The sequence below is a fragment of the Crinia signifera genome, chromosome 8, assembly GCF_055691185.1.
Source record: "Crinia signifera chromosome 8, ASM5569118v1, whole genome shotgun sequence".
NCBI classification, from domain to species: domain Eukaryota; kingdom Metazoa; phylum Chordata; class Amphibia; order Anura; family Myobatrachidae; genus Crinia; species Crinia signifera.
The window spans coordinates 28,549,531-28,564,548 of record NC_139224.1 but is presented as its reverse complement, the minus strand read 5'-3'; the positions used below and the strand labels follow the sequence as shown (position 1 = coordinate 28,564,548).

The 15,018-nt window shown below is 43.5% G+C and overlaps 1 protein-coding gene across 3 annotated transcripts in view; it reads left to right on the top strand.

Annotated features, from left to right (window-relative positions):
• The window catches only part of ATXN7 (ataxin 7), a 95,439-nt gene extending 82,116 nt beyond the window's left edge, over positions 1-13,323 (top strand). For all 3 annotated transcript variants that reach the window (XM_083156045.1, XM_083156046.1, XM_083156044.1), the window contains 2 exons: positions 2,455-3,376; positions 8,464-13,323. In XM_083156045.1, the coding sequence (XP_083012171.1) occupies positions 2,455-3,376; positions 8,464-8,481 (940 nt within the window). In that variant the 3' untranslated portion in view covers positions 8,482-13,323. The remainder of the gene's footprint in view (positions 1-2,454; positions 3,377-8,463) is intronic.
• Positions 13,324-15,018: the final 1,695 nt, after the last annotated feature.

Genomic DNA, 15,018 nt, shown 5'->3' with positions numbered 1-15,018 from the left:
TCCTGGGTTTGTGAGCAAATTGCTTATTGGAATTTGCTCCCATCCAGTACCAGATTTTTATTCCATCCAACCAACTAGTTGGATGAAAGTTGGTCTGATGTGTGGCCAGCATTACACGAATGCCCTCCTAAACCAGCTTGTGCCACCACCATATGCAAGTCACTGTTAACGCTTGTATTTTTTGTCGACCGCACCGATTCCACAGCAGGTTTGTCTGTGCCCAGAGATTAGCTGCACCAGTGGCCCCACATGCCAGACAGCAATCATTCCTTTAAGGTTCTGATCGCACTTAGCATAACAGGACTGTAACAATAGGCAATATAATGAGGGATATTTTGTCCCTTCTGAGTAAAATTGTTCATTATATCGCCGCCCAAGTGTGTATGCTATTGCTAACTCGTGATGCACACACCCACCCACGGGTCATTAATGGCTCCCTCCCTCGTCAGCGCATGCACGGACAAGGGAGGGGATTGTTAACGAGGGAGGCATGGCCACCGCTCCCCCTTACCGGCATCGCCAAGTGTGTATACACTTGTTGATGCCGGCACCATGCTGAGTCCCTGCGGCTGCTTATATATATTGGCGGCTGGGATAGCCAGGTGTGTTGCTTTTCCAGTGACATCAGCAAATGACACTCTTTTTTTTTTTTTCTTGGTCATGGATTTGATTCCCACCATAGTCCTAACTGTGCAGAGTTTGTATATTCTCCCCGTGCTTGTGTGGGTTTCCTCCGGGTACTCCGGTTTCCTCCCACAATCCAAAAATATACTGGTCGGTTAATATGCTCCCAACAAAATTAACCCTAGAATGTCTGTGTGCTTGTACATGTGGTAGGGAATATAGATTGGGGCAGGGACTCCTTTTTGTTTCTCTGGGGGGGGTCACGTAGGTGCAGGTCTGCCCCAGGAGACTGCCTGTGTGTAGTGCCGCCTCCTACACTGTGGGCCCAATTCAGACCTGAACGCTAGGTCATTGCGTACCATGCGCAGCAGTTCGATAATTGCCTGTGCGACGAGTTCTCAGCTATGAGATTGTGTCTGAATCAGGCCCTGTGTCGGGAGCCTGGTGCTGCACGTAATGTTAGTGCAGCATTAGACTCCTGTCACTGGAGAGGAGCCTGCAAGGTCAGAGACGCTCTGTTTAGCATCCGGGCCTATGTAATACCGGTTGGAATGTCCTTCATCAGTCGCACCGTTGGACCTGACCTGGCAGGAGCAGTTTCGGTGTGACTATGACCTCCTGTGCCTGCGGCTTTCACAGACACACCTGCGACATTAATAAGCCGACCGATTTATTATGGGCACCCATTTGCTGCCCATATTGCTTAGTATACCTGTAAATTACAGGCACATCTAGTATACTGTACCCTTTTGTATATGGCAGATGGTATTTCATAGGACTATACCGTTACTAAGGAGGAGTTCTGTGAGCGATGAAGCGTGACATGCAATATATAGCTGTAAGGGGAAAGGGAATGGGAAATTAGACCAGTGCACAGGTTGAGATTATAGTCCGGTATATGCAAATTACAATTTATATGAATCCACCAATAATGTCCTATGTTAGAATATTAATTTTCTCGGATAATTAATGATGGTGGAGGTGCACCCTTGAGAGTAATTGTGGTATTTCAAAAAGAAGGAGAGACTCTCTTTTTGTTGGGGCACTCTTTGTTACAAAGAGAGTCTCTCTTCTTCTTTTTTCAAATCTGCATTATATAGCACTTGTTATTTGGATATGTCACTGAGGATGCGTAACTGACGTCTGTCAAACATTATACGGTAGGCTGTGTATTGTATCTATGTCCTTTAACATCTAGTAATAAAGTGCCATAGATCCCCTCCAAAACTGTGCACTGTGGAGTTATAGTTTCTATGCTGAAACTTGTAGTTCCACTAGAAGTTGCCCTCCATTCTCCTCTGTATAATAAAGCACACATCTGAATTTAACGTTAGACTTGTTATGTAGCCCTGTTTGGTGATTGGTCCTCGCTCCATACCACTACTGTCATCTTTAGAGATAGACATCATATTGACGCAAGATCATTTGTAAATAACTGAACAGATGACGGGATAACTGTATGCACCACCACCCTCTTCTCTGCTGCAGAGAGCTCAGCTTGTTCCCCTTTTCTCTTCTATATGAGACATTGTAGTACTTCTAGATAGACCAGGGCTGGGCAACACCGGCCCTCCAGATGTTAATGAACTACACATCCCAGGATGCTTTGCATTAGTTTTGCTATGTGGCCATGCTGAAACTGATGCAAGGCATGCTGGGATGTGTAGTTCATTAACATCTGGAGGGCCGGTGTTGCCCAGCCCTGAGACAGTGGTGGGCGCTGAAGGCAAAGACAATTAGCACAAACGAATCATTGAAAGGTTAGTTATTTTATAGATTCTGATTATATATGTATACACCATTAACATGAGTTCCATTGTGTTTTATTAGGAAAATCCCTCCAGCATCGGCCAGTTCATCCATGCATGCTCCTCACCGGACCAGCACGACGTCAGCGCCTGTGTTACAGCGTATGAACAATACTGGTTTCCTCTCGCCCAGCACAGTTACCTCTCCCCCAGCCCCCGTGACCTCTCCCTGTACTTCTGTGGACAAAGTCCTTTCACAAGGAACTGTACAAAGCGCTCACACTGCAACAGACCCCGCCAGTAGTATGCAATCCAGACAAGTGTCTTCTTCACCATCCACACCGTCAGTGCTTTCCTCATCGCCTAGCCCAGTCTCCAGCAAACCTCAAAAGTTAAAATCCAACAAGGCTGTGAAACCTAAGGAATCCCCCGCCAGCAGCACGAACTGCAGTAGCAACAGCAGCGGCTCAGGAAAGAAACGGAAAAATAACTCCCCACCCCAGCTGCTAGCGCACCCCCCTACTCATTCCACTGAGTCCTTTAGGAAAAACTGTGTGGTAAACTCTGGCACATACCACTCTCCCGGCACAACCTTGTCCCACGGCAGCCCGCACAGTGTCGGCCTCAATTTTGTGAACAATCGATCTGTGAGTCTTAAACACGACCAATCAGGGAGGGGTCCTCCAACGGGGAACCCTGCGGAATCTATAAAGCGGATGAGCGTAGTGATGAATAGCAGCGACTCCACACTTTCGCTCGGCCCGTTCGTTCACCAAGCCGGTGACCAAGCTGTGAACTCGCACAACACCTTTTCCCATTCTCACGTTTCCCTGGACAAGTTTGCAGGAAAAAAGCGAAAGTCCACAGCCGGCCCCAGCAGCATAACCAATAACAGCAAAGCTGGTAAGGTTGCCAAACTGCCGCCAGTCAACAACATTCACTCGAAACACAGTGGTGGAATTTCAGGAACGCCGACGTTGACCAATAATTCACTTCGTCATCAGGTAACAAACTTAATTTTTTTTAATAATTGGTTTTTTTTTTTTGTTTTTTTTTTATAATTGACGTTTTTCTTTTATCTTCACAAAGTACACTTGGTAAGACCAGGATGTGGCATCCTAAATTTAGGTGAAGTTAAATAATACTTTTGGGGGACAGATCCTCGCCAGCTTTGCTGCTAAGTGTCCTGGTTGCGGCAAAGCTGGCACAGCTAGCATCCCCCGTGAACTATGACGTGTGCACGCCTCCATAGGAATACATGGGGCTAAGGGCAGTCAGGCAGTAGTGTATTAAAGGCGATATCCTATCTAATTATCCCTGATAAGCCAGCACGAGCCATGAAAACACACAGGTTTCACTGAACCTGTGCGTTTCTGGGCAAAGCAGGACTTTTTGGGCAAATAGGATCGCCTGAATCGGAAAAAAAATTGTCGAAACATCGGGGAAAATATTGAAAACTGTCTGTTTTTTGCTATGAATGTTCTAATGAGGATAATAAGACACCCTCCCTGCGGTAAAGCACACCAATTGCGGCTGTGCCACAGGTACGATAATAGTGGCAACATTTGTATACGGTTTGTAATAAATTATTTAAATAAGGCAAGCTACAGTGCTGTGTTGTGCAATTTTTTTTGGGGGGGGGGGTAGTGTTTGTGGGCTAAAAACTGTCACAGCTCAAAGTGAGAGTACATTGAAAAAGCCATCATATTCACAGGCTTTCAACTTGTTCCAGCATTAGTACGTTAGGCAATAAGAAATTCATATGGGAATTATGTGGCAGGGTTAAAACTTGCGTGTTGTAGTTGCATAGGGAAGCTAACTATGCTTCATAATATCCCTTTAATGACCCCTTGTCCATTTAAATGGTCATTATTAAACATGTATTTGGTAAACTGTGCTGTGACGACAGTTGCCATTCAAATTTAAATGTACGAAAATACTGTGATCATTTTACGGCAGATGCTAGACCAGGGGCAGCCAACTCCAGTCCTCGAGAGCTACCAACAGTTAACGTTTTCCAGATCTCCTCACAGAATCACAAGTGAAGTAATGAGTTGCACCTGTGGATCTTTTAAAATGTGTTAGTCCACAATGAGTGCACCTGTGTACCTGTGAGGTGAGCTGGAAAACGTGCACTGTTGGTAGCTCTACACTAGAGGACTAGAGTTGGCTACCCCTGTGCTAAAGTATCTGTGTGAAATGCGCGCCCCCCCCCCCCATATTTGGATTGCAATAATTGCTGTATGAAAGATTTTATGTACTGGAATTTTATATCATTTGTACATTGCTGGTTACAATCTGTAACTGATTTACCAGAAAAAACTTAACAATTAAAGTATTGTTGACTTAAACCGTACTTCACTATATTTGATATTCCCTCCCACAAGTTACCATCGACCAATTAATGGTGGAGAGGCAAAACAAGCCACTCGAACACATCAGCGCCTGGTCATAAGTTATGTATACCATTTTTGGTACTTGTGTATTATCACGGCTCCCACGATTTCCATCTTATGGGATCTTATACAATTTAAAATTGTATACCATTGTATATGGCATACGATGAGATGAGATGAGATTTTAAATTGTATAAGCACACTAATGGGTGCTTTCAATGTCAATTGGCCCCCCTATAAGATTTTTAATTGTATAAGCACCCTAATGGGTGCTTACAATGTTAAATGCACCCCCACTATCAACGCCAACCCGAAGCGTGGCGAGCGCAGCGGTACGCGTCCTCCGACCTTTTCATTCCCCCACTATCCATGTCGGCGTGGAGTTGATTTTATATAGTGTGGCGAGCCACCGAGCCCGAAGCGTGGCGAGCGGACGCGTAATACTTTACATGTATTACGCGTCCCCTCGCGGGGCTCGCCACGCTTCGAACTCGCTGCGCTCGCCACACTATATAATATAAACTCCACGCCGACATGGATAGTGGGGGAATGAAAAGGTCGGAGGACGCGTACCGCTGCGCTCGCCACGCTTCGGGTTGGCGTTGATAGTGGGGGTGCATTTAACATTGTAAGCACCCATTAGGGTGCTTATACAATTAAAAATCTTATAGGGGGGCCAATTGACATTGAAAGCACCCATTAGTGTGCTTATACAATTTAAAATCTCATCTCATCGTATGCCATATACAATGGTATACAATTTTAAATTGTATAAGATCGGCTCCCATTGCAGCACATCTCATCTCATTGCATACCATCTTAAGGGCTGTTTCACACAGTACGGTTCCTGCCGCACGGTGAAATCCCGTACGGTCAGGGAGCCGTGCCGCACTCAGCAGTTGTGAATGGACACTATTGTGTCCATTCACACGGGACGGCCACGGCCCGGCCGCACGGCTGCAGCCGGATCCCCCCACTGGAAGGGACGGCTGCCGGGCTGTGGCCATCCCTGCCATTATAAAATTCTGAGTGCGGCGCGGCTCCCTGACCGTACGGGATTTCACCGTGCGGCAGGAACCGTACTGTGTGAAACAGCCCTAAGCCTTATGGTATGCAAAGAGATGGGAGCCGTGATAGTACACAAGTACCCCATTTTTTTTCTCCACGCTGATGGAGCCCTCCCTCTCCTGGCTCACCCTCCACGCTAATGGGGCACGCCCCCCTCCTGGCTCACCCTCCACGCTAATTGGTCACGCCCTTTCCTGGCTCTCCTCCCACGCTAATGGAGCACAGTCCCCTCCTGGCTCTCCTCCCGCGCTAATGGGGCACGCCCCCCTCCTGGCTCTCCTCCCACGCAAATGGACCACGCCCCCACCTGGCTCTCCTCCCTCGTGAATGGGGCACACCCCCTCCTGGCTCTCCGCCCTCGCAAATGGGGCACGCCCCCACCTGGCTCTCCTCCCTCGTGAATGGGGCACGCCCCCTCCTGGCTCTCCTCCCACGTGAATGGGGCACGCCCCCTCCTGGCTCAGTGACCATGTGTATTTTGTTTCCTAAAGGTACCATGCAATACACATGTTCCTGGGGTACAGTCTTTATAGTACTACAGTAGAATTGTACTGTGCTTCATGCTCAATGTCTGGCCCTGACATTCTAGAGACCGTCTCTTTAGCGATGCAGTGGAAGTTTATCACTGCACATATGACCATAAGATGACAACGCTGCAGAAGAGAACAGCACAATGGCCCATGCTTTCCTCGCAGCTTTTGGTAGGAATGGCTGATTGCACAAAGCATCATCAGCTTGACAGGATAAGGAGGGTGGGAGTGGGCTGCACAGATCACTATAGCAACTGCTATTTCCCAGGGAGCTCAGCAGCTATTAACCCCTTTGTTTGGTCAGACCAATATTCAACCGCTTAATTTACCCATAACAAGTACTGTATAACGCATCTGTGTCCCATTCATGATTCCTTGTGTTGGATGCTGTGTTTCCATAAACCATTGCACACAGTATCTGCTGCAATATTTGCTGCAAACCCGTAGAATCTCGGCATGAATCCTAATGTTTATATTTTTGATCACTAGATATCTTTTAGTGCTACACTCTGCGGTAAGTACAGTAGAATGTACGTGTGAACGCTTAGATATAATTGGTATGTTCATTGCTATACGTCGATTGTACGTATTTAGATTCTTTCATGCTCTGTACAGTAATGTAAGGATGTCACCCATCCGATCCAGGTGTCCAGCACCTAGAACGGCCGTGCCTGACATTAGGAGGAAGCCAGCACTGCCAATGATTACTGATTTCCAATTAGCTGGCGTTCAATATAGTGTGAATAAGATAGGACTTTTACATTGGTCGGTCAGTGCCCACGCTGTGGAAGGCCTTCCCTCACACGGGGGGTTTATTCCAGTTCATTCTTTCTGACAAAATCCTTCTTAGATGGACCAAACCATGTGCACTGCAGGTGGGGCAGATGTTACTTGTGCAGAGAGAATTAGATTTCAGGGGGGTTTTACTTCAAAGTGAGATCTATATTGCAGTGTAAAAATAAAGCAGTCAGTATTTTCCCTGCACAGAAACAAAATAACGCCCAAATCTAATTCTCTCTGCACATTTTACATCTGCCCCCCTGCAGTGCACATGGTTTTGTCCATCTAAGAAGGATTTTGTCAGAGTGAACTAGAATAAGGCCCACAGTCCTGAAACCTTCAAGCGTTCCCTAAAACCTCCCCTGTTCAGGCAAACGTCACAAATTCTAATACAACCCGGTTATCCTCTATAAGCAATGCTATCCGATTAAAACCTCTTCTCAAAATGTATCGACTGTTTCCATAGCCCCCGTACTCTAGGGCACCATTGCTGTGTACACACTAAAGAGGTAATTTACTAAAGCTTCCGTACGTGAATATAGGTGATGTAGCCCAAAGCAACCAATCAATCCGATTCCGTCTATCATTGTCCAGGGTGCAATAGAAAAATGATCGATTGATTGTTATGTGTAGCATTACCTTTAGTAAATGTACCCATAAGCATGTATTACCCTTGCAATCCCTCGGGTGAAATATGCAAAACATAGCCCTTGACCATGTCAATCTCCTATTGCGCTATAGACTGTAAGCCTGTGATCCCAGCCCTGTCACCGGGCTGCCTCTCAGTGCTACATCTTGTTTTATTACTGTGTTCCCAAATGTAAAGAAAATTGGCATATGCTGACACTATGGGTGGTATTCAATTGTGCCCTAAATGACGGGAGATTGTAGGGCTATATTAAATTGATCTATTTTTTGGGGGCTCATTATGGCTCGGTTTAGCCACACAATTGCACATTTCAGCTCATCACCCCCGGGGACAGCGAGCTGAAATGCTGATGAAAAACAATTGAATACCGCCCTATGAATGCTAATTGCATGTAGGAAAAAACCACATTCTGTGCTCAGAAGGCCAGGAAATAATACCTGCATAATAAAAAGGTACAGTTGGCATCCGTGAAGCTGCATTTAGGTTCCCATGTGCTCGGTAGCCCGGGCGTGGGTGATTTCTGGACGCTACAGAGGTCCAGGCATTGCTCGTACAGTAAGCAAGGCCTGGTTAGCACCATGTATTTTATATATCAGTGACTTTTATTTGTGGAGTCCATGTAGGAGATTTAACATTTCATTTACTTCAGTGTCTCTCTTGTTTTCCAGCCAAAGGCTCGTCCCTGACAGTTGTTGTTACACAAACTGGACAAATTCTAGTCGCAATCATCAACCTCCAGCTGGCTCTGTGGGCTCCAAGATGCCTTTGAGTTTTCTCAACCTTCCCAAGGTCCTCAGGTATATGGAGCGTTTCTAGGACCGTCAGCTGGACCAGGAATTTCCCTGAAGCCATGTCTGTAGCAGTGAGTCCCATTGCCGCTTCTATCAGTGTTAGTGGACTGAGCCGCTTGCTACAAACCTGTGAGACTTTTTTTGCGTTGAGCGTGAGCTTTTATCCTCCAGCCTGTGGGCAAGAGAGAGAGAGAACGAAACTACACTGCAACTTTCTGCCGGGAACGCGGTCGCCTGACGCCCATCCGTGTAGACACAACAACCGAAGGAGAGGAATATGGCTTTATTCTTTTTACAGCAATGCTCCAGTGATTAACTACTAAAATAGCACAATTACAAAAAAAAAAAGAATTAAAAAAAAAATAGCGAGAAGTAAAACAAGACTTTTTGAATGGGCCGGCCAGCCTTTTTCCAGGTTACATGTGCTAAGAAGCTGTGAGGAGTTTTAATGTCCATAATATTTTGTCAAACATTATGTCAAATTTTTAGTAAAAAAAAAAATATGAAAAAATATATATTTTTTTCTCCCCCCTCCCTTTCGGTTTATTTTAAATCTGCTCTGATTGTATTGGAAACCTTATCAGACTATAGAAACCAAATGACGAAGAAGGCAGCCAAAAAAATCTAGAAACGTTCCCAAAGATGACCGCCCGTGTGGTTTGAGGGGGTGATAAATGTCTTGGGAACCATATTTGTTTCCTATATGTTACAAGCAATGCAAGTTTCTCATAGGGAACTTACTCCTTATGCATCACTTTTGCCACTTCTTTGTAAGACATTCACTGCTAGAATGATTTATAATGAGGCTATTCTCTGAGGATACCTCCTAATCTGTATAGGTTTCCTGCAGAACACTAATCTGCAGCCAGTCAACCAAACGTTAGGAGAAGGCAAACGCCAATGCAGTGTCTGCTATAGCTATGACAACATGACATCGGAAGAGCGTCGATAAGGCCACCACGTTTTAATTGCTACTAATATTTAACATAAACTACTTCCCAATTGTACATGGGCAGCTATGACCATAGAGAGCAGGAGACCACCTGTGTGCAGGACGCTTCTTTTAACACAGCGCCATCTAATGGTGAACTGTATAATAGAAGCAAATGCTCAGTCTTATGGATTACATATGATGGGCAGTTCTTTATAGGGAGTATATATATAATTCTATAAACTGCATCAAACGCCTCCATTTTTTTTTTTTTTTTTATAGAAACGTCTCCGCAGACCGACTGCAAGGGTATACCATAAGTATATTATAATTGTTCTGCCATCTACCAAAATAAAATAAAAATTAAAAGCACCACAAAACCACAGAAACAAGTTGCCTTATATAAAATATCTAATACATTTCACAAATACATATGTAAAAGTTTGAGGAGCTTTTAATAACTTGGGATACAGGTATGTAGTCTGGTAGTTTCAAAGGAAACCGCTAAATTATATCAATGCTGCCATCTGGTGGACACGTAATACCTGCAGGCACTGTGAGGAGCACAGCTAAGCAATGCAATGAGGATGAGGGGGATTCCCATAGTGTTGATTTTTTTATTTTCGGCATAGGCCTTTTTTTTTTGGGTGGGAAGCACATGATCCTTACAACCATTTGTTTCAGTAGTATCTATACCAGTTAAAGCTCTAACTGGGCTAAATGGTTTTCCTATGCATAAAATAATTCCCGGGTATAAGCCTATGGAGGAACAATGCCACCAACATCTGTGAAGTTGTAATGGCTTAGAACACGGGCTCACGGAAAGTGTAATTGCAGAGTCAAATTCTGTCCATGCAGGAAAACATTTACATATATATTGGTGGTGGTTAGATGCAGTTTTAGAATTGTATCACGGACCTTTAGGAAGTAGCCATTTAATGTCATCTGTCCCCTAGTGCCCAGCTGTACTCACCAGTTATGTTCTTGACTGCTATAAATCTTAATGGCCACCTTGAACGGAACGGTTTGTTTTTATACTGTATCAAATGGCCACGACAGATTTAAGGAATGGGGCAAACATCTATATAAAAAGGGTCTAAACAAGCACAAACAGCTGAAATGTATTAATATGGTTCTAAGAATCATTGGCAAGGAAGCCTGTTTAATTTAATCAACTCAGTGCAGTCCAGCACTTTTTTTTATTTTTAATATAAATTTATATAGACGTCCCTGAACATTTAGATGGCTGATCTGCTTCATACTATTTTCCCTCTGGTTTATGGCTGTTACAAAGTATTATCGAATTCTAACGTATAAACGTTGGGATTTTACCAATGCCTTCCCTTTATAAATCCATATTGCTGAGAATATTGGCTGGTCTGTTTGCTCCTGCCATTGCCATCAGGTGGAATATAGGAAACCGATTTAAACATCAAAAGACACATTTAGAAAAAACTTTATTATTCCATCTCACAAATTATAAGCGGAGTAGAAAAGGTGGTTTTGGCGGTAGTTCACATTGAAATTCCAAACTTTATTACTCAGAGCGTTTTTTTCCCCCCTTTGCTACCTTTTATTTATAACGCTGAATCATGTCTTTCACAGTGTCTCGCGTTTATATTTTTACTATCTTTCTCTTTTTTAGGGATGTGGCTCTTATCAGGCAGTATAGAATATTTGTGTCCCAACGTAGGTCTGTTCCAACTAAAACGTATCCATGTTCGTTGACCTATGATTTGGTGGTGCACATTAAATAACCACTGTCATATAAGCAATCAATAGAGGGGTGTGCGCACTGCAGGAAAATCTTTCTTACCAGTCTCATTTGGTGGCAATATGATTGTATTATAAAACGATTACTTAAAACTCCTACGGTTTCTTTAACCTGAAAAAAGAAACTGAAATTACTATGAACAAAAGAAGAAAAAAAAAATCAAAACCTACTTTAAAGAAAAAAAACCCTACATTTTGTATCTTTATTTTGGAATTTCTTCTATTATAAAAGAAAATTGAAGTATCCCTATTTCAGAAAGCGTATTTTGTTAAGAAATGATTGTACATACTGATATATGTATTTTTGCACAGTTTTTTTTCTCCTTATATCCAGTTTTGGTACAATTGAGATCATCTAATATTTATTTGTTAATAAAAGAAAAAAAATACCTTTTTTATGATTTGAAGTGATTCACTGCCAAGCCGATATTCTTCTAACATGCCTAATTCTACCATGCTAAGGGATTCCTCCATTTTCTGAGGGCCGGGTCCCATTTTGATTTCTATAGAGTGGATTAATACCAAGTTGTACGCCATTGCTTTACATTAGTTGCCTAAAACAGTTGACAAATTTGAACTTACTCTGTAGTTAAGGGGCTATAACGAGTCAGTTTATTTTTATTTTTTTCTATACCTGTGTGTGCAAATAGGGGCACACATTTTGTTTGTGTGTGATTTTATAGACCTAAAACCTACAGAGAAATGAAAGTGCCTGGTTCTAGTTTCCAAGCTTGTACTATTATGTTTTTCCTTAACACTTGAATGTTCAGTTGTGTGTGTTTTTTTTTTTTTTTTTTGTGAAACTTGTGATACCGGGGATGAAATACTTGTAAACGATTCATAGTAACATCTTAACACCTATATTGCCAAAGGGACCAGCGGGTCGCTGACCAGCCTCTTTGGCGCTGGGTAAATTCAATTTAGTTGCCACAAGTATAATGAGTCGGGTACAGTATATCCAGGGTTGGCGACCAGCATGTATGTATGTAATTTAGCTAACATTTTAAGAGAAAAAGAAAACTGATTTATTTAATACATTTAATAAAAAAAAAAAAAAACTGAAAATTCAAAAAAAAAAAAATTGTTTAAAGTTAGATTGGCAAAAAATAAATAAAATTGGCTACCTCGTGGAACCTGATGTCAGAATTCCGCACGGAAATGTTATAATCTAACGGTCTTCCTCTGAGTTCCCCTTTGCCAAGGAATTTCTCTGGTCCCTTTGGTATCTCGTGTCAGAGGTTACCGTAAACCTACAGTACACACAGTGGAAGGAATCGGCCATTTTGTTTTGAGCTAAATTAATAATCATGACCTTGCAGCTGTACGTTCTCTAAAGATCAGCAAATTCACCAAGGCAATTTATGACTATTTTTCATGAGGTACTGCTTCATAGCAGGGATGTGTTCTTACCAGAGCCTGGTCCCATGTCACCTCTTCCAGGACAGGCCAACCCGTGGCTCTCCAGATGTTGTGAAACTACAAATCCCAGCATGCCTTGCCATAATTTTAACACTCCCTTATAGCAAAACTGTGGCGAGGCATGATGGGATTTGTAGTTTGACAACATCTGGAGAGCCACAGGTTGGCCAGGCCTGGCCTAGTGGATGGTTTGTCTTGGGACCTTGGAAATATTGCAGGCTATAAATGGCCGCCCATCCACCGTGTGTGGGTAGGTGTTAAGTGCTTGACAGGTCAGGAAGTAGCTATGAAAGTTGGACATCCAAAACCCCATAAAGTAGAGGGCGAATGTAGTGTGATGCTCTGTACCAGTATTGCATTACAGGATTCCACAAACACTACAGGTTGTCAATGTGAATGTAGTTCTTACAAAGCAACTCGCGCTCTCCCTGTTTCTTCTCTGTACAATGTGTGAATAGTTTGATCATTTGTACACATAATCAGAAGCAACTGATCAGCTGGACTTGTGGCTGCTGTGTAGTTCATGAACAAACCAATGTCATGGGATAGAAATTACTTTGGATATTTAAAAGAAAATATATAGTTCTTTGTTTTGTAACAAGTTTATGTAAATAAAATAATTTATACTATTTATAAGAAAACAAATTGTGCTTTGCTTTATGAAAGGATATTTAGTTTGTTGAACAAACCTGTTACTTAATGAGGCAATAAACATAGGACTGTTTAACGCATCCAGATATCGCTGCTTTGTACAGTCTATGTCTGAAGGGAGATGCTGTGAAGCTCCGTACACATGGAGCAATATGATCGCTGAGCAATCAGAAATGGTTGCTGATGAAAAGGAGACACTGCCGGGGGAAACGGCTGATCGCTGAGGGAAGCCACTGGTCACAGGAGCGTGCTCCAGCGACGAGCGAACCACCCCAGCACTGGTCACGGGAGCGTGCTTCCGGCTACAGTCGGCCCGTACACTCACTTACTGACCATAATTACTATGTTATATCCCTGGTGAGTGTGGCTGAAATTGCACCTTGTGTACGGGGCTTAAAGGGGTGTACACACGGAGCGATTTTTGCTAGTGAGTGATTTTGTCTATGGGTGACTTTGACTATACCAGAATTAACATACTGGGTTGGTATTCATTGCAGAACGCCCAGTGAATATTGCCACAAGCGATCTAGTCAAAATATTCACTTAAGCGGGGCTGCGTATTGCTATCGCCCATAGGGCGTTGTGTCTAGCCTTGGCAGTGATTTTTACTAACCAGGGGTGGCCAAACCTGTCCTCAATCTCTACCAACAGTTCATAAGTCTCATGCCACCTGTGGATCTATAGTAGGTATGAATGCAGCAGGTTTGAAAATGTGACAGTTAGTAATGACTGCAGCTGTGCACCAGCTAGGGGATCTGGGTCATGTGACCGTAATGACTACAGCTGTGCACCAGCTAGGTGATCTGGGTCATGTGACCGTAATGACTACAGCTGTGCACCAGCTAGGTGATCTGGGTCATGTGACCGTAATGACTACAGCTGTGCACCAGCTAGGTGATCTGGGAAATGTGACCGTAATGACTACAGCTGTGCACCAGCTAGGTGATCTGGGAAATGTGGCCGTAATGACTACAGCTGTGCACCAGCTAGGTGATCTGGGTCATGTGACCGTAATGACTACAGCTGTGCACCAGCTAGGTGATCTGGGAAATGTGACCGTAATGACTACAGCTGTGCACCAGCTAGGTGATCTGGGTCATGTGACTGTAATGACTACAGCTGTGCACCAGCTAGGGGATCTGGGAAATGTGACCGTAATGACTACAGCTGTGCACCAGCTAGGGGATATGGGAAATGTGACCGTAATGACTACAGCTGTGCACCAGCTAGGGGATTTGGACAAAGTGGACCATTGGTAGATCTCAAGGACCGGTTTGGCCACCCCTGTTCTAAACGATCTTAACTATGTAGTCAAAATCACTTAGAAGGATCGCTCCATGTGTACACCCTTAAGATTCAACATATTCTATAGGAAGACCCGAAGCTGCAGAGGTTGGACTGCTGTATCTGCACTGTGGTGGGACAAGACAAAACAGTCCAAGCTCAGTAATAAGTACCTAAACCATTGACCTAATTGGAAGTTCCATTATTAATGCAAAACATAGAACATGTTTTTGTACTTTTTTGGCTTTACCAGGTGGGGGAAACTGTAATCATGTGATAGATAGATATAGATATATATATATATGTAGAAGAAAAAACCAGAGAGCGCACAATGTGATTATAAACGTAAAGAACACTTTTACTGTAATAATATA